The sequence below is a fragment of the Podarcis erhardii genome (genome assembly GCF_964252035.2).
Source record: "Podarcis erhardii genome assembly, chromosome: 4".
NCBI classification, from domain to species: domain Eukaryota; kingdom Metazoa; phylum Chordata; class Lepidosauria; order Squamata; family Lacertidae; genus Podarcis; species Podarcis erhardii.
The window spans coordinates 25,315,985-25,335,008 of NC_138508.1; the positions used below are offsets into that span (position 1 = coordinate 25,315,985).

The 19,024-nt window shown below is 40.0% G+C and overlaps 1 protein-coding gene across 2 annotated transcripts in view; it reads right to left on the reverse strand.

Annotated features, from left to right (window-relative positions):
* Positions 1 to 3,444: 3,444 nt before the first annotated feature.
* The window catches only part of ZDHHC20 (zDHHC palmitoyltransferase 20), a 40,896-nt gene continuing 25,316 nt past the window's right edge, over positions 3,445 to 19,024 (reverse strand). The window contains exons 8-14 of one of the 2 annotated variants that reach the window (XM_081860596.1): positions 13,692 to 13,727; positions 12,603 to 12,735; positions 11,252 to 11,378; positions 9,349 to 9,438; positions 8,414 to 8,529; positions 8,092 to 8,173; positions 3,445 to 7,499 (exon numbers count right to left, since the gene is read on the reverse strand). In XM_081860596.1, coding sequence (XP_081716722.1) covers positions 8,136 to 8,173; positions 8,414 to 8,529; positions 9,349 to 9,438; positions 11,252 to 11,378; positions 12,603 to 12,735; positions 13,692 to 13,727 — 540 coding nt within the window. In that variant the 3' untranslated portion in view covers positions 3,445 to 7,499; positions 8,092 to 8,135. The remainder of the gene's footprint in view (positions 7,500 to 8,091; positions 8,174 to 8,413; positions 8,530 to 9,348; positions 9,439 to 11,251; positions 11,379 to 12,602; positions 12,736 to 13,691; positions 13,728 to 19,024) is intronic. The other variant, XM_081860597.1, reaches the window with a different exon arrangement.

The following is a 19,024-nucleotide window of genomic DNA, read 5'->3' on the forward strand; positions in this document are numbered from 1 at the left end:
TTCCATTCTTTTTTTTTTTTCAAAAGTATGGCAGGAAACATGATCACTTTGTCTTCTGAGATGATTCCAAGTTATACACACGAGTCCTCCTTCCATGAATTCCATTGCCTTCCAGCATTACATCTGTTACACTCCTTCCAGCATCAGCAATAAACCATCCTTGAGGGCTGACAAATTATCCTTGATAATTTTTTCCAGGAGCTGTGACTCTTCAGCAATCTGTGTAAAACCTTCCTCCTTATGTAGCAAACCATCTCCAGTATTTTTCCCCAGGAGCTGTAATTCCACACCCACCTCCACTTTACTCAGTGATTTGCCCATTATCATTTTCTGCATCTCCCATTTTTAATTGCATTCTCTGTTGATCAAATAATTTTTGAAAACCTGCCACAGTTAATAGATTATTTCTTAACATACTTGCAATCTTGGGTGCTGCTAGAAGTACAGTCCTAACCACATTCTTAGCATTCCATTCTTCCTACTGCGAGCGCAGCAGTAACCATTAATTTTCATTACTGTCAATGCAATCACTTGTGAAATGGAGGATCAAAGATATAACAGCACAAGAACATAGACACTTCTTAGAGATTCTCTTCTCTGTTATAAGCAGGTGTGTGTTATGAACAGCTGTATACTTTCCTTGAAACAAACTAGATACTTCCTGAAAAACCAATTTTGCCATCAGTCTTTCAATGACTTCTCTTCTTAAGCCAGCTTTAGGGTCGTATTTCAAATTGACATTTTTACTGATAAAGGAGTAGTTTCTTTAATTTCTTTAGTGATTTATAGGAGTTTTAGATATAACTAAAGAAAGGAGGTATGGTTACGTCTTTTCCTAGGAGATTGACCTCCAGAGATCTTTAGCAGTGCCTGGGCAATGTTGTCGTTTTTCCCACTCCTGGTCACTCAGCCGTCCAATAGGATTTCTCGATCCCAAGCAATCAATCCATCAAGAACATCCACTAAATCACTAAATTCTTTAGTGATTTATAGGAGTTTTAGATATAACTAAAGAAAGGAGGTATGGTTACGTCTTTTCCTAGGAGATTGACCTCCAGAGATCTTTAGCAGTGCCTGGGCAATGTTGTCGTTTTTCCCACTCCTGGTCACTCAGCCGTCCAATAGGATTTCTCGATCCCAAGCAAGCAATCCATCAAGAACATCCAGGAATTAATCCAAATGTTGTCTCTGTTCAGCAAAGACAAAAATGACACATAATCCTCCACCGTTAGTCCCCACTTAAATTACATCTTTGGGGAGCTCCCGAGAGAGGTGACTAACCTGCGACGGCTCCTTCCCCGGAAGTGTATCTTGAGAGTGTTTCTTGATTTTAGCTTTGTTATGTTGTGTGTCCTCAGTGGTAGCATGCTTTCTAGGAGCAACCTGTCAGGGACAGAGGTAGGCAACAGTGATCCATGCTTTGGGCTGGGACACTTCCATTTCAAGTATAGTGTCAATGGGACCTGTGAAATGTATCCTGTCCTAATTTGTTAGCCTTTACTATCTAACATTTCCAGGCAAAACGGAGCCAAGTGTGGGAACCCAAAATGGAGGTGGACTCTGGCAACATCTGCCCACTGTTATCTTTATTTAATTGGACTGACACATGAGAGATAGCCCCAACTAACTTTTATTTTATTTTTTAATAATATTTATTAAAAGTTTCCAGTTATAACAATATAAAAAAAACAAAACATCCAAATTTAAGATCTTATTTTCCATAACATCTTTCCAGGACTTCCCCTCCCCTCCCCCTCTTATATTCCAAATCTTACAAATAAATTCAGCAATTTATTATCCCAAATTTTAACCTTATTATCATTAGCCCAGTTTAAAAATATTTTCCCATCTCCTAAGATCGACCTATTCCCTTCCATGCGTTCCCCCCTTTAATATACATAATAGATTAAAATATAATAAAATAAAATATGATTTTACACCCTTTGGATTCCAAATTTCCCTCCCCCTTTTCCTGGTTGCGTTCCCCATATTTATCAACATCTGATGTCTTCCTGGAGCTCCCACATTTATTTAAACCATAGTCCTTTACCAGTCTTCTTTAATTTTAAATGTCCAATCTTGGAAGGAGTCTATCTCAAAAAGGCCCATTTTTTCCATCCAGATTTTTATATACTTGGGAGTAAAAACTCCAATTTTATTTCTTAAACCTTTCAAATCTGGATGTCCCAAATGTTCCCACTTCCAACTTTGTCCAATTCTTATTATTCTTGTTGTTCTTGTTAATCTCTCTCCTCTTTCTTTTCCTGTTTCCCTGCACAAATGTTCTAATTCCAAAAGCTTCTAAATTCCACTGCAGAGGCTCTGTTATTCAGGAACGAAACATGATGCCAAGTCCCTTCCATTCTTCAATAGATAAGTCTATTGTCTCCTTTAGTGTGTAAACCTCTGTAGCCAAAATAGTGTTCCATTTCTGCAGTTTCCCAGGAGATAAAAAGTTCTGTCAAATTCGATGCCAACAACTTGTAATATCCCTCGGCTCCTCTAGGTGGATTGTAATAACTCAGTTCCCTTCCAGATCACGTCCACCAGTCAAAGTAACTTATTATTCCTTGTTTTAAACATTTTGTATCCAATTTGTAACAAATATAACCGGCAAAGTCCTCGTAACAAAGTTCTAATTTTTGTTCTTCTGCTTTGACAGCTCTTTGACAGCTGTCAAAACCTCTCTTCTTCTTCGTCTTCTCCCGGCGCTCTAACTAAAATGCTCCCAGGTTCCCGGGGGGGGGGGGTTGCTTTTTGATTAAATTCCACTTTTCTCCTCCAGCTCAATCTTATAGTTTTCCATCGCGGAATTTCATAACTTTATCAAAATAGGGTTGCGCTCAATCTTAGATGTTAAGTCCTTTACTTTAGCTCCTCTACAACGGGGGGGGGGGGGGCTGACTTCCTTTTTACGCCTCCCCCGCTCGTTCCGAATTCTTTAAAAATTTCTCGCCTTTTTTAATCCAAGTTCCGATTACTCACGGGTTATGCTTTTAAGTCCAAATTTCCAATAGAAGAAGTCAGCGCTCTCCGTCGAATGGCATGCGGCTTCGCTCGGCAGGGGAAGCGGAGGACTCAAAGCACCACCACCACCCCGTCACCCGTTCCGCAGCCTTTAAAAAGGCTCCTTCGCGGGTCGGGGGGGGGGCTCAAAAGGTGCCAGCCGAGTCACCATGTCCATGGGTTTCAGCGCCCATGGTTTTTAAGGGTCCCCGCGTCGCCGGTGCGGTAGGACCCAGCCCCTGCCGAGCAGGCTCCCTCCGGAGCTCGGAGGGAGTCCGCCATTCGGCGATGGCGCCAACCCGGAAGTCCAGCCCCAACTAACTTTTAAAGCTCCTCTTCCCAAGTGATGTCCCCACGCATTTCTACCCACACATAAAAGAGAACTGAAATTGTATCTTCATCAGCTGCACCAATTAGAAATGCATTTCACAAGTTAGCTCATTTTTTCAACGTATTTATTTAGTTTCTTTTGCATTCAGCGTGTCATAATCCATTTTAATGTATCATCACTTTGGCAAAGAAGGGTTTAAAGATTATGCTTTTTCCCCTTAAAAGGAGCTATGCTTAAGATATTAATGGAAGTCTGCACTTTGATATATAAAATACTCAACATGATTTAAAATTATTGGTGAAAAATACACATGAAAATATTACAAGGTGCAGATAAAAACATGAAAATTTCAGGCAAAATGATCTGTATTCTTTTATATTTAATTTATTTATAAAAGTCTGTTTAAAAAGTCACTTTAAAGTATTAATGGCAATGCTTTCTTTGTGCATAGGAATATTCCTATCTGCAACATAAAAAACAGATGCATTATTCACATTATATATCCTCTAAATAACCTCATACCAATTTAAATTTGAGTATTTGCAAGCTTACTTAGTTACAGTGGATATACCTTTATTTAAGTAAAATCCTTGCATACACCTTTGTCATAAATACAGGACAATGTATTTGACATACCCACTGGTAAGCACACAGGTTGTGGCAGCCCTAGACATAAACTAAGGATGTCACTCTTATGGCCTTGTAATTTACACATGAGGGCAGAAGAAATGAAGACACAGTGGAGAGATGTTCTCTGTTTTGCATTATGGTCAGCAATTCTAAACCATGTATTTATGTGTCATCTCTGCAGAAACCCATAGGACTTCCTGGTAAATGCATTTAGGAATGAAGGAAAAATCTGCATTCCTTAAACCACTTTATATAAAATTTTCCTGGTAGAATCCCAGAATTCTGGGACTACTTGGGAACTGCAACATAATGTAACTTGTACATCTGTTGGTGTTTACAATTTCTGGGTACCAAGAAAAAGGTTCTGATGCTGTCCTAACTTGACCCAAGTTATGAGTCAGTCATATCCCTGTTGGATGATCTTCTACAACTCAACTTCACTTAATGTTCTGTAAATGTGGACAGACACTTTCTACCATTTGCAAGATTCAAGTTAAGATCTGGAGAATACATATTGGATATTAAGACTGAGTTAAAGCATAAGTTTCCAACACAGATCCAAGAGATGTATTGCTAAGTAACCAGGAGCTAACGTCACATTGTGTATTAGGGTTGGCATCTTATTAAAAATAAAGATGATGTTTGGAACTTGATTGACTCTAGTAGTAGATACCAATTGTTAAGGCATTATTCTACCAGAAAAAAGAGTGGTTGGTAAATGAAAGAAATGCTGCTGTTTTAAAAAACAACTTCACCCCAAATCTGTAACATAAAATTGAACTCATAAAAGTGGCCAGCAAGCAACGCCAGATTGTGCTAGAATCAGAACTCAGGGGAGCTTCTTAAAACAGGAATGTGTCTGCTAGGGAATGCAAACTGTATTTACTAGCATTAAAAATTACATTGATCCTTAAATGTGACCTGCTGATGCTAGGTCATTTACTAGCAAAATGCTTTCATAAGGCATTGGAATTAAAACTAAACAGTTTACAAACTATATTCTTTGGTATTATTTCTCAATACTGGTCAAGATAGTTTACACATTAAACAACGGATACCATGAAGAAGAGTCTTCTGGAACCTTTTCAAAGTGGTTTAAGGACTGCAAATCAATAAAGTATTAAATATTGACAATTATTACCCCAATAGTGAAAAAAGGGAATGCATTAACAGCAATGTGTGGACTTCTAACATTCACGTTAAGTGCAGATGGGCCTTAATTCCTATGTACACTCTACAAAGAGAACCCTGTTACCCATTTTACGTACTCTACATATATGACATACTATAAGAAATGTGCTGCTATAGTTGACCTAACTGGTAAACGCAACCCATAAATTTATGGCCTGGCTCCCAAGATATACTTGATTCCATTCTATCCTTTCCTGAAGCTGTTGAGAGTCAAAGCGCAGGTACTGTATGATGAATGGGACAAGCAAGGCAGAGCATGGCACCTCTGCCCACTTGCGTCAACACTGAAGGGGCTGTCCATTTGCTACAGTGCCTAGCTAGCTAGTGCAAGAAGTTGAGGGACCATTCTGTGGGCGGGCTGGGACATAAGAAGACAAAAAAACAAGCCTGCCTCCGTTCATCCCCACCTGACCTGGAGAAGCTATATGCAAGGTGCTGTTGTGCCACATAAAGCTTATTTCCCCCATGTGCTCTGAAGCACTGATGGCAACTGCTATTTCAGGGCAGGAGTTGGGGTGAAATCCCACTACCTTGAGTATGGAGAGTGAGGTTAGCAGTTGCACTGAAAGCCCTGAGCTTGATTTATGCATTTTGCACAGGAAGGGAGTCGGATCCAGCTCTTGAGTTTGGGTTGGTCACAAAGACAGCACAAACCATTTTAGCTTTTCCTTCATTTTGTAAACTAAGCTGATCTAAGAAGATCCTAAACTATTTTATAAACTACAAAATTTATTTTCAATATCATTCCCCCCACCCAACTATCGCCATGTTTCCTAAGATTTGCAAAGTGGATCCCGGTTTTTCCACTCGTATCATACATGGGATAATTTATATAAAAGGGGTTTGGGAAGAATTTAATATTTTTATGGTGCTAACGAAATATGAGCAGCTTGGACACAATTTATGATAGGGAATTAAAAGGTACACATCAAGGTAGAATGATGGGGCAGTCCAACACCATACAGTGAGCCAAGACGGAACTTCGTGGCTACAATGGTCTCCTCTTTAAAGAGTACTGGAAGCCAGAATTCTGCTTAAAGAGCTGGGCGGCTGGAGATGAGGATTCTTCTGAGTCAAGCATCGAGTACTTTGGTGCCCCTTGTGAACTGATAATAAAGATTAAGCCCCCACAGTAGTTTGTAGAATTATTTGCTCAGAAAAAGATTTGTGTCTTAAACAGATAGGCCTTGGATTCAGGGTCAGTGAGACTCTGGGAGGGAGAGATGCCAAAGCAGGGGTAACTAGAGAACAAACCCTCTTTCTTCCTTGGGTGCATTTTTCCACATCTTACTCAAGGAACTTTGCTAGTAAAAATGCCTGTGAAATCCAGTCCCGTAAAGTACAGTACATATTTGTTTCTTTTCTCTTAAAAAAGAAATGGATGATCTCTGGAGCTGAGCTGAAAGAAGATGGATAAATCAATTGGGATCTTTATGATGGGATTATCAGTCAAAAAGACTTGAAAGTAATATTCAGGTAAACATCTCGGGGGGGGGGAGAGGAAGGAGAGGAATTAACTTTACTAAATTATATTGTTGATATGGCTTAATAAGACAAATTCTAGAAATTAAACTATTGGCACTTTAAAGAAACAGAAAGTCAAGGAAACTTTATTCTCCCTAACTAATGTACCATGTTGCCAGTGGGCCCTTATTTCTGGAAAAAAAAAATGCAATGGAAAAACCTTGCTTGTCTGATGTTGTATTGCAACAAAGCAAGCCTGTAGGAAGAGAACTTCAATATCAGAGAGGACTAAAAGGCCAGAGTCTTGGGTTGGCTGTTTAGCAACACCTACCAATACCACTGGTTATCTGATAATGGTAGTGGAGAAAGCAAAAATGCATCATGCTGCAAGTCCACCAGATAGTGCTTTGAGACACATAATCATACTGTGTAGTTTCAATGGCCGTACTCTATGATTGTTACACACTTTCCTCCCCTGCCCCATCTTTCTTCCATAGACTTGCTATGGAAGAAACTCCCGTATGACACCGGCATGGCATTTCTCACACCAACTTTGCAGAATTAGTTTCCTCCACCGCGGTGCAGCCAAAATGCATAGTTTCTGCACTTCTAAGAGTCTTGCATACTCTCATATCCTTCCAGGGTATTTCAGGATTTGGCCCTTGGAGTGGCTTACGTCCATGTTGCAAAAATGCACATCAAGAATCTTAAGGCATCAAACTTTCTGCTATGCAACAGTGCTCATAAGCATCCACTGGATACCGTCAAGGATTTCGTTTTTTCATATCCTGCTAACATGCTGGCACTGTTCCATTGATATATCAGTGTCTTCCATACAAAATTAAGTAATATCCAAGCACAAATGTAGTGTAGAAACCTATACGGAAAACAAATTACATTAGTGTAATGCTGCATAAAGACAGAGATAGAAAAAAGACATGGCTACCTACTCTGTATTTCGATCTATGTCACTTCCTTGCATGACTTACTGCTTACGAAGGGTTTTCCCCAAAATGACTGAAGCCCACCTGGGGTCTCTGTGCTGCCACCTGCGTTCCACTCATACAACTTCTATCAGCTTGGTCTTGGGATGCTGGCAACTGCACTGTAAACACATTTCTATCCAAACAGGAATTGGCTTCTGCTCTGTGAAATCTGCCTGCTGCTTTAAATCTGCTTTGGAAATAGATTTGCGGTGTCTCAAATTAGCCTATAGAAAACTCATCCCCTAATCACAGACACAAGGGAACTGATCGTGGCTACTCCACACTGAAGAAACATTGTCCTTAATTGCTGTGTTTCTGCCTTCACTTTTAAGACTAGGCTTTATATTTCTGATGCATCAACCATGCTCCATTTTCCTTTTTTTTTTTTTAAAAAAAAGGAAGGCTTTCAAAACGAAAAGAATCTTATTTCACAGCCTTACAAGGTCACAATAAATTACTATTTCTGAGTGGACGTTATCTTACCATCTTTTCCTCTCCACTGAGAGGGATGGACACTGAAGCCAAGATCAGCTCTCCAATGAAACTATAATATGCTTTTTTACACCTTTTAAAAATAAAGAAAACATAATTATAAAGGTACATGCTTTAGAGACGTTACATGATGAAAATTTTTTGGGGGAGGAGCGGCATTAAGCCAGTATCTGACCTCTTTATTTGTATTAATCTGCAAAAGACAAACTTGTTCATCTTTAAAATCAGTTACTCTCCATTCTCTCATTTAATCAGAATGTTGAATTTCTGTTCTATAACAAGTGATTATAATTAATCAGTTAACATTCAGTACCTGATTTAACATTTTCATCTTCTGAATTGGTTTCCACCCACTGGTTTTCACTGGCCAGCAATCGATTTTGGGACTCGCTTAGTGGCCTAACAGGAAATGGTTGACTGGGACCCGAGCTGAAAAGAAGAACTGCTGTCAGAAGCTGGAGTTCATGCACCAAAGAACTTGAAATTCTTAAACACTATTCTGGAGACCAACACAATATAAATTAATATTGCTCAGTTCAGACATAACTTCATGAGCTTCAGGCTTGCCTGCTGTCCTCTCCCCTTCATGCATGATGGGAGGAAATTTAAGGCACCCATTCCTAGTAAGTAAGAAACTTTGCTAACCAGGAAAAGAGGCTTTAAATGTCCTCCCCTCAAGTGTAAAGGGGAGGGTTGGATTGTTCAAGCCTATAACAAGAAACAATAGTTTGTGTTTACATGATCTAAACTGGCACAATCTCTCTCAAGGGCTACTCTGAATGCCTGGCATACAACAGAAAGGATGCACAGGGAATTAATTGGTGAGAACAGTGAGCTTGTAAGAGATATAAGGCTGAAAGCTCCATATGGCAGGTCAGGACGAAGGCAGGAAAAAATGAAGCTTAGAAAGCTCAATTTTAAACGGACAAGGTATCCATAACTAAGCTTGCACTACAAATATTGTCAAACATAAAGAACTTCCCATTAAAAAGAAATAAACTTTCCAGCCTAACTCAATTCAAAGTCAAACAGCATCAAAGGACGTTTAGAGTGGGGGAGTAAAAAAGGAGGCTAAGACCTGGTGAACAATGGGTCAAAAGCAGAGGCAGGGAAAAGATTAGACTACAAAGAGGACTGTTCACATTTGGCCACAGCTGTGGTCTTCAATATGCATTTTTCCTTGCTTTGTAAAAATGATACACGTAAGATAAAAGGAAGCAAGACACAAGTGAAAGAAAAACCACACACCTTTTAGCAGGATCATTTTGGCTTGAGACAGTAAGCTGCTCTGGATCCATAATCACCAGGCGTGTTGGAAAGTTACAGCCATCCCCTAAACTGAAGAATAAAATAGACACGACATCTAACTAGCGTGCTATTAAAAACTAACACTAATGGATACACTGGGTTTAAAACAGTTATATGAAGTGGCACATTTGAGTGACTCAGTAAATGTAGATAGTACATCGCCCTGTTCAAACAATGGAATGTTCTGGTTGGTATAGCAGATGGTTAAGTACCTTTTAAGCACTGCAACCGCCACTACAAATAATGCAGGAAATGACTTATTTCAGAGCTGCAGGTAATTTGCACATTTATTTATTTAGTATAAACACCATGGAAGCATATATGTACTTGTTCAACAAAGTTTGTCTCCAAAATCAAAAAAAGGCTTGTGCTCCACTGGAACAACACAAAACACCTATGTGAGCTTGACGGTAGGAAATTTAAGACTTAAAAGAATGTGTATTATCAGTAAATTACATGCAGTCTGTTTAACCTCAAGAGTTCACCGGAGTGTTTTTGAATGTCTCAGTTTGAACTGAAATCCAATTTTCTTGTGGTTTCTCTTAAATTTCTAAAACATGGGGCGTTAGCTATTACTGTAGAAACTGTACCTGGCTGCTGACCTCACAAAGCAAGGCAGTCTTTTTAAATACAAAGTTCTTACAAAGGTCTGAGTGACCTATATTCCTTGACAGTATGTTATTTCTGCATGTTCAAGGTTACAGCACAGCTGTTAGCATGTGGAAGGCAACTAAAACAGACCCTTTAAAAAAGTGTTGTCCTCATGCTGGGAATACTAACAGTAGGACTTGGCAAAGATGCTACTTTTTAAAAAAGGACAGTTGTACAAATGATCTGCAAATACCCACAGATAAGAACTAATGACGACCAACTATTTTGACTCTGCTTTATTTTGTAAAGTCATAGAAATACTTTGATATGGTTCCATTTGTATTTAACTTGAACCATAAATGTATATTCCTATTGAATATTACTTGGGAGGTATATCTTAATACTACTACTAATAATTTATTATTTATACCCCGCCCATCTGACCGGGTTTTCCCAGCCACTGGGAAGCTACCAACAAAATATTAAAAACACAACAAAATCGTGACAAATAAAGTTTGCTCCCAGGCAAGCGTGCACAAGACTTACAAACAGTTATGTAGAATAAAAGAGGTGTCTACTGCAAAGTTCTGAAAACGTTTGTCAACAACAGACGTTACAATGGAGAAAACAAAAATCACTGTCTAAAATACAGAGGGATTAAAAGTAAAAACTGGTATGTAATACAGTGGCACGGTCCTGAAGAAAAAGGTTTATACAGTCATACCTTGGGTTGAATGTGCTTCGAGTTGAGCATGTTCAAGTTGCGTTACTTCCAGGTTTTGCCGCTCGCGCATGCGCAGACGCTCAAAATGACGTCACGCGCAGAAGCGGCAAAACGCAACCCGTGCACGTGCAGACGCACCGTCATGGCTTACGTTGCATTCAGGATGTGAACAGGGCTCCGGAACGGATCCCATTCGCATCCCAAGGTACCACTGTATATATAAATACGGAATATTTTAAATAATTTGTCTAAAATACCCAGTACAGAACAAGGACCTCACAATATAGAGGTTTGAACATGCAACTTCCAGGCTACATTATGCACAAAAATAATTTAAAAAATAATGCAGTTTAGGTCTTAGCAGACAATATATCATTTAGCTAGCACATAGGTATGTTCATTGTTCAGGAAATAGACAAGTTACAATTTTAGCAGTATTTAGGACTGCTAGCTTCACTAAATCACCAAACTCTAGATTTTACTCTAAAAACTTTTAAAAGTAGAAGAATAAAATTTAAATAAGAATACCTTGTAAAAATTGGTAGCAACCAGTACTTCTTCTCATCTCCAAAAACCTCTCTCAAGTTTTTACTGCATCCGAGAGAGAAGCCATTTTTGTCAGGTCCATTTCGAAACATAGGTGCCCTGAAAGCTTCTACATCACACACAGAAAACAAAAGTAAACAAACGTGGGAAAGAGGACAGATCTCTTAAGAATATATGAAGAGCCCTGCTGGATCAAGCCAAATGCCCACCCAGCATCTTGTTTTCACAGTGCCCAGCCAGGACCTCAGCACAACAACACTCTCCCACTTGTGCTCCCTAGCAACTGGTATTCAGAGGCATAATTCCTCTGAGCCTGGAGGTAATATATGGCCATTAAGACTAGTAATCACTGACAGCCTTACCCTCCATGTATTTGTCTAACCCTTTGAAGCCATTAAGTAGCAAAATGCAAACTGTCTACAAAATAAGAGAGTTTATGTTGTTGTTGTTTTCATTAAAAATGCATTCTTAAAAAATGAGCTAGAAAAACACGGACCAAATTCAACAAAAGCAGCGGCTGGAACAAATGTAGGAAGCAACTAATTAAACAGACATTTTCAGTAAAGATGTTCCACTTGGTATGGTTTAAACCAGCTCCTGGAAGTGAGAGCTGGACCATAAAGAAGGCTGATCGCCGAAGAATTGATGCTTTTGAATTATGGTGCTGGAGGAGACTCTTGAGAGTCCCATGGACTGCAAGAAGATCAAACCTATCCATTCTGAAGAAAATCAGCCCTGAGTGCTCACTGGAAGGACAGATCATGAAGCTGAGGCTCCAATACTTTGGCCACCTCATGAGAAGAGAAGACTCCCTGGAAAAGACCCTGATGTTGGGAAAGATGGAGGGCACAAGGAGAAGGGGACGACAGAGGACGAGATGGTTGGACAGTGTTCTCGAAGCTACCTACATGAGTTTGACTAAACTGCGGGAGGCAGTGGAAGACAGGAGTGCCTGGCATGCTCTGGTCCATGGGGTCACGAAGAGTCGGACACGACTAAACAACAACAACAACAAAAACCCAGCTCCTGTATCTAACAACAGCCAACCTAAGATGGAAAGGAAGCATTTCAAGAAGTTAAAAGGGCCAGTAGCAGGGAACGGCATAAGTCACTTTAAACCGATATGCTGATTGAGGGGTACAATCCTAAACTCCAGGGATTCTTAACAGAACTTGCTTATGAGTAAGCACAGCCATGAAACACACTAAGCAACCTTGAGCCAATAGCACATGCTCAGACTAACCTAGCTCACAGGATTAACGGTGAGGAAAAAGTAGAATAACATTGAGTTTCTTGGAATTGGAATAGATAATACCGCAGATTGTTTACTAACCTATTGTTGACCTGTTTTTGCCAACCAGCCAGCAGTGATAGCTGAAAAGTGACAGTATACTGATGAAGAACATGGCAGCCACAAAGAAAAGGAAGAGAACATGGAATTTTGCACGCGTGTCCAGCAGTTCATTCTGGGAAGAAGAAGAAAAAGGAGAGTGGGATTAGTATTTCTATTCAACAGCTGGTCTATAAAGTTGCATCTCTGAGCTAAAGCCAATATCACTATATCCGAACATTACTATGAGCATATTTAACATTTTAGAAACCTAAATTATATGAAACCAATGTAGAACTGTGAGTCAGAGGGCTTGTCATTACTTTGTGAGAGAGTGTACATGAGTATCACTGTAAAAGCACATTCAACATCCTTTGTTGTGTGTCTGTATGATTTCTAAGTGCTGCTATACTTCCTATACGATGTTTACAACGTGTATTTTTCTTTACGTAACTTAAACTGCCTGAGGGAAGATGTAGAGTAAGCCTACACACTATAAATTCAACTATAAAATTGGAAATGGGGGCAGGATGAGCCTTCCTCCCACCCATCTGATGTTCAGTATGAAGTTAACTGAACACTGTTTTTTGTAAGTAGCCACATGATCATGTGAACCAACACACACCACATACAATGTAAGCCTCTGTAAGAAGGTGAAAATTATAGGGAATGTGCATGTTTTTTTAAATGATTTTTTACATTGAGTAAAGTGTCATTTCAGGAGAAAAGGTCTCGTGTATTTTTAATTCAGTTTCAAGTTTTTCCACATATGCTCAGATTACAAAAATCTCATGAAACAAAAAATAGTTTAATTGCAGCAGTTACATAGCTTGAAAAACCAATTATTTCTAAAAGATGACCTTTAAAATAGAAAGGTAAAAGTAAAATTCTCTCATCATAGATTAGCCTCCATTTAAGTTACCACCAGCATTTAAGTGTACTAATTTCTTCTTCGGCTCTCCACAATAATCTTCAATTAATTAAAAATACATAATTATACAGATAGTATTACAAAATAGTATGATAATCTTGTTTCATTATTAAAAATGAATGAGCACACCAGAACAGACTTCAGCTTAAATTGCATTTTACCTTTGGACAATTCTCAGCAGATTTCCTGCGGCAAAGCTTTGTGCAAATAAAGACAATTTATTAAATAGCTTTATCCCTTCAAGGCTGGTGTTCAGAAACAGTAAAAACGTTGTTAGAAAGTTAATGGCTTATGCGTGCAGCATTCAATGGCAAGAGGCCTTGGTCTACATTCAGTGGATGAACATGTAAAGGTGAGCTTGTGTTTGCACAATGAGATTGAAGTAAAAGGTAATTTATTTTAATGGTGTGGACTCAAGGCACACCATTAAAATTAAGATTAACACATTGCTCTCTCTAATTTTCCACATTGGAAGTTCAGCCTTGAAGCCAATTGGTTTTATATAGATCCAAGAAGACTCTTGGAAGCTAATGTTCATAGTGATGTGAGGTTTGGAAATTTGTTACCCAGCTACAAATCAGAGCATTTTGAAAGCACAATGTCCTTGCCACTATTACAGAATTACAGAATGAGTTATTTAGAGACTCCCTTCAGTTTATTGTATGATGCTTAGTTCTTTTTATGTAACTAAAAGTGGGTTTGGGTACAGGCAAGATACCTATCATTTTGCTTACGTATATCACTTTAATTCTAAAATCATAGCTTAAACCATTCTCAACGGATCTTTAAAAAGCCACAGATCTCCCTATGCTTTAGAGCAGTGGTTCCCAATTAGCTAAGTACATGTACTGCAGACCCCATGTTTTTGAAAATGTTGACATCTGTGTGGTAGTTTCGGTTATGTCAATGGTGCCACCATACCCTCCAACATGTCCCAGCGCAAAACTGGGATGCATGTTTTCTGGGCCATGCACCTGTGCAAGAGCACGGCACCCAAAATCGTGTGATTTTGGGTGCTGCAATCTTGTGTGTTTTGGGGCACAGCATGGCCCCAAAACAGGATTCCCCAAACAGTTGGCAGGCATGTGCCATCGACTCCCTGGGAAGTTATGCCAGTTGGAAACCACTGCTTTAAAATGTATCTTTATAAGAACTGATGGAGAAGTATCTTCAAAAACGTTTTAAAAGGAAAGCAGCATGTTTCCTTTCAAAATGTTAGTGAGCTAAAACTCACATATCTGAGAGACTTCCGGGATAGCGCGAACGGGTAATGGCGGATTCCCTCCGAGCTTCGGAGGGAATCGGCTCCGCTAAGGACGGGTCTTGCCGTGCCGGCGACACGGGGACCCTCAGAAACCGCAGGCGCTGAAGCCTGCGGACATGGTGACTCGGTGGGCACCTTAAGCGCCCTCCCTGACCCGCGAAGAGCCTTTTTAAAGGCTACGGAGTGGACCGGAGAGTGGCGTGGTGCTGAGAGTCGATCGCTGCCTTGGCGGAGCGAAGCCGCGAGCCATGACCGGAGAGCGCTGTCTTTCTTCTTGAAATTTGGATTGAAAATGTAACCCGTGAGTAAAAGGAAATTTCGGCACTAAAAGCTTGTTTTTTTATGAATTCGAGTACGATCGGGGGGACGTGTTAAAAAGGAAGTCCGCACTCCCCCCTCCCCACCAAAAGATTTAAAGCAAAGAGAGAGCACCAGGTCGGAAAGACTTTGGTGTTTAAACTGAGAACTTTCATAAACTGAATTAAGAAGTAATCTGTGCAGGAGTGGAAGAGAGAGGAATTCCAGAGGTTTTGCTTTTTAAGTTGACCCCCCCCCAGACCCGGGTAGCGCTCTGTGTGGGAGCCCAAGAAACAGAACAAGGAGTTTGACAGCTGTCAAAAGAGCTGTCAAACGGCTAGCCGAAACGCGGAACTGTATTACAACTGTTTTTTTGGATTAAATGCTACATTGAAACTGAATTGATTGAACTGATTGGAAACAAAATAATCTTTAACAACAAAGTAACTGACTGTTAGATGAGATCCATGATGGAAATCCCCCTGGAGGGAACTGATGACATTGCAATGGCTGCTGAAGGAAAATTACTGGCAGAGATACAAAAAATGTTCTGTCTGGTGGGAACCTTGCAAGAACAGAGCTTAATTATGACTGAACAGTTGGTGACCTTCAGTCTCAAACTTAGCGACTCTGTCGATGGAACTAAACAAGTGGAAAAAAAATCTGCAGCTGCAGAAGGAGAGATAACCCTATTGGGGGAAGGAGAAAAAGAAAGAGTTCAACAAGAATGCAAACAGAAACCTGCAACTTTTGGGAATCAAAGAAACAAGGAAGATAACCATGGGATTACAAATCTGCAGGGCCAGAGGAAGAGAGAAGCCCCTGGAATAATTATAACATTGAGTCAACAAAGAATGAACAAGTTTGATGGGGACTTCTTTCTTGGGTTGGATTTTGGGAGATTTGTTGCTTTTGGACAGAAACTGCCTTTGTCTGATTTGGAAGAAAGAAAATACGAGGAGCAGGTGACAGAACTTCATGGAGAAGGGAAGACCAACAAAGAGGACTATAAACAAAATCGGTGGAGAGAGGCTAACTGGGGCCAGAGGGCCTCAGATGTGAGAAATCCGGGCTAAAATTGTTGTTTATTTTCTGAGGACACTTATTTGGGTAGGGGCAAAACGGGGGCAGGGGGGAGGGGAATACAAGGTGGTAAAAACCTGGGATTTGGAACTGAAACATTATGATTTTTGAATTAATATAAAGAAGGATGAGTTTGTGGGAGAGAAATTAGGCCGACCTTGGAGAATAGATCCAATATGGGAAAGGGAATATGTAAAAGTATGACAAGTTAAAAATGGGAAAAAGACAAATTGGAAGGAAAGAATTGAATAATCTTTAAGAGATCTAATAAATAATTTGCTGAGTTATGTGGTGAAAATGGAAGGTGGGCAGGGGAGTGCGGGGAAGTCATTGAAAGAAGGGGATGAAAATTTGATTGTGTTTTGTTTTGTGTTTGTTCTACTTTTGTTTTGATTTCTTTTATGTAAGTTTGTTTTGTTTAAAAATTGAAAATTGAATAAAAATTATTTCTAAAAAAAAACAAAAAAAAAACCTCACATATCTGAAAAACGGAGGAAATCAAGAATATCTAGTAGTTTCTTGAAAAAATAATGGGAGTCACAGAGAGAGAGAGAGAGAGAGAGAGAGAGAGAGAGAGAGACCAGGAATGGAATGTGTTTAGGGAAGTTTTTAATGTTTGATTATTAATTGTGTTTTTAATATTCTGTTGGGAGCCACCCAGAGTGGCTGGGAAAACCCAGCCAGATGGGCAGGGTATAAATATTATTAATTAATTAATTAAACACATCTTTAGATTAACCAGTTCCAGTATCTCAGAGCCACTGACTGATATTACATTATCACATGAAATAATATTATGATTCTATCTGCCTATTACTAACAGCTGCCCAGAGACATTTGTCTCCTTATTTGTACTGTATGTATTGCTATATATAATTCTTCTTCTAATATCTTTTGGTAACTTTCACTACAGTTACTGAAAACAGTAGTTGTGGGAATGTTTAACCTGGAAAAGAGCAGACTGAGGGGTGATATGATAGCCATCTTCAAATATCTCAAGGGCTGTCGCATGGAAGAGGGAACATGCTGGTTTTCTCCTGCTCTGGAGGGCAGGACTCAAACCAATGGCTTCAAGTTACAAGAAATGAGATTCAGACTCAATACAGTATCAGGGAAAACATTCTGACAGCAGGAACTGTCTCTATGAGAGGATGTGGGCTCTCCTTCCTTGAAGGTTTTTGAGCAGAGGTTAGATGGCAGGGGGTTAGACCAGCTCTACAATTCTATGATTCTTTAATAGATAATTGGTAAACCCAGAAAGTGTATGTGGTGCCAAGCACAGAATTTTGGATGCATCCCATCACGTTTAAAGCACTGGGTGAGGATGCACAGGACATCTGCTGTGAGTGTAGAAGGTTCCAAGTACAGTCCTTATCAGAGTCAGGCAGGGCTGGGAGAGACTTTTATCTAAAACCCCGGAGAACAATTGCTAGTCAGTGTAGATCAGTGATGGCCAAACTTGGCCCTCCAGCTGTTTTGGGACTACAATTCCCATAATCCCTAGCTAACAGGACCAGTAGTCAGGGTGTTGAATGGTTTCTTTAAATTTTAGGTTTCATTATTGTTTCACAAGATGTGTATGTCTTTAACATGACCTAGTTTTACAGCTGTGAAGCAGTATAGCCGGTACTGTTATGTTATGTTAATTAAGCTGTTGGGTATAGTATATAAACCATAAAGAAGGCTGATCGCCGAAGAGTTGATGCTTTTGAATTATGGTGCTGGAGGAGACTCTTGAAAGTCCCATGGACGGCAAGAAGATCAAACCTCTCCATTCTGAAGGAAATCAGCCCTGAGTGCTCACTGGAAGGACAGATCCTGAAGCTGAGGCTCCAATACTTTGGCCACCTCATGAGAAGAGAAGACTCCCTGGAAAAGACCCTGATGTTGGGAAAGATGGAGAGCACAAGGAGAAGGGGATGACAGAGGACAAGATGGTTGGATAGTGTTCTCGAGGCTACCAGCATGAGTTTGAGCAGACTGCAGGAGGCAGTGGAAGACAGAAGTGCCTGGCGTGCTCTGGTCCATGGGGTCACGAAGAGTCGGACACGACTAAACGACTAAACAACAACAACATAGTATATAAAGAGCAGCATGTAGCTCTCTCAGTACCCTGGTGGATGGGTCACACTTATTGATATAATGTAATTTAGTGTAAAATGAGGGGTTTTTTTTGTTATTTGTTATTAAACCAAGCAAAAGCTACTTTTGCGTTTCTTGAATGTGTGGTCTCCCAAGCACTGCAGCCCAACTAATTGTGAAATAGCCAACACAGGGATGATGAGAATTGTAGTCCCCAAAGCTGGAGGGCCAAGTTTGGCTATTACTGGTGTAGACGATACCAGTAGTTTGATTTGATATAAAGTAGCTTCCCATGTTTCACTGGATGGCGTTTGCCAAGTCTGTCTCAGTTCAGATGTATTTAGCTCAGGTTAAAGAAATACGAGTGAGTCTTGCATGCATGCACACCACTGTTTCCTTCTCAGGAGGTTGCAATAAGCCTCCAGTTAACCATCGTTTCCCCCATTATCTTCAAACCTAGAAACGATGGTTTTCAAATTAGAAACAAGTTAGGATCGTAAACCACCATTTAAAGTTGATCTAAGATCCTGGCCTGTTCCGAAACTGGTAACCATAGTTTCCCAAATCAGATGTAATGGGAAACAAGCCAGAAGAAGAAGAGGAGGAGGAGGAGGAGTTAGGACTTGATATCCTGCTTTATCACTACCCTAAGGAGTCTCAAAATGGCTAACAATATCCTTTGCAAGGCCAAATAAAGCCCTTTGTGGCACAGTGGATCAGCGCGTCTGGCTGTTAACCAGAAGGCTGGTGGTTTGAGGCTGTGGGCAG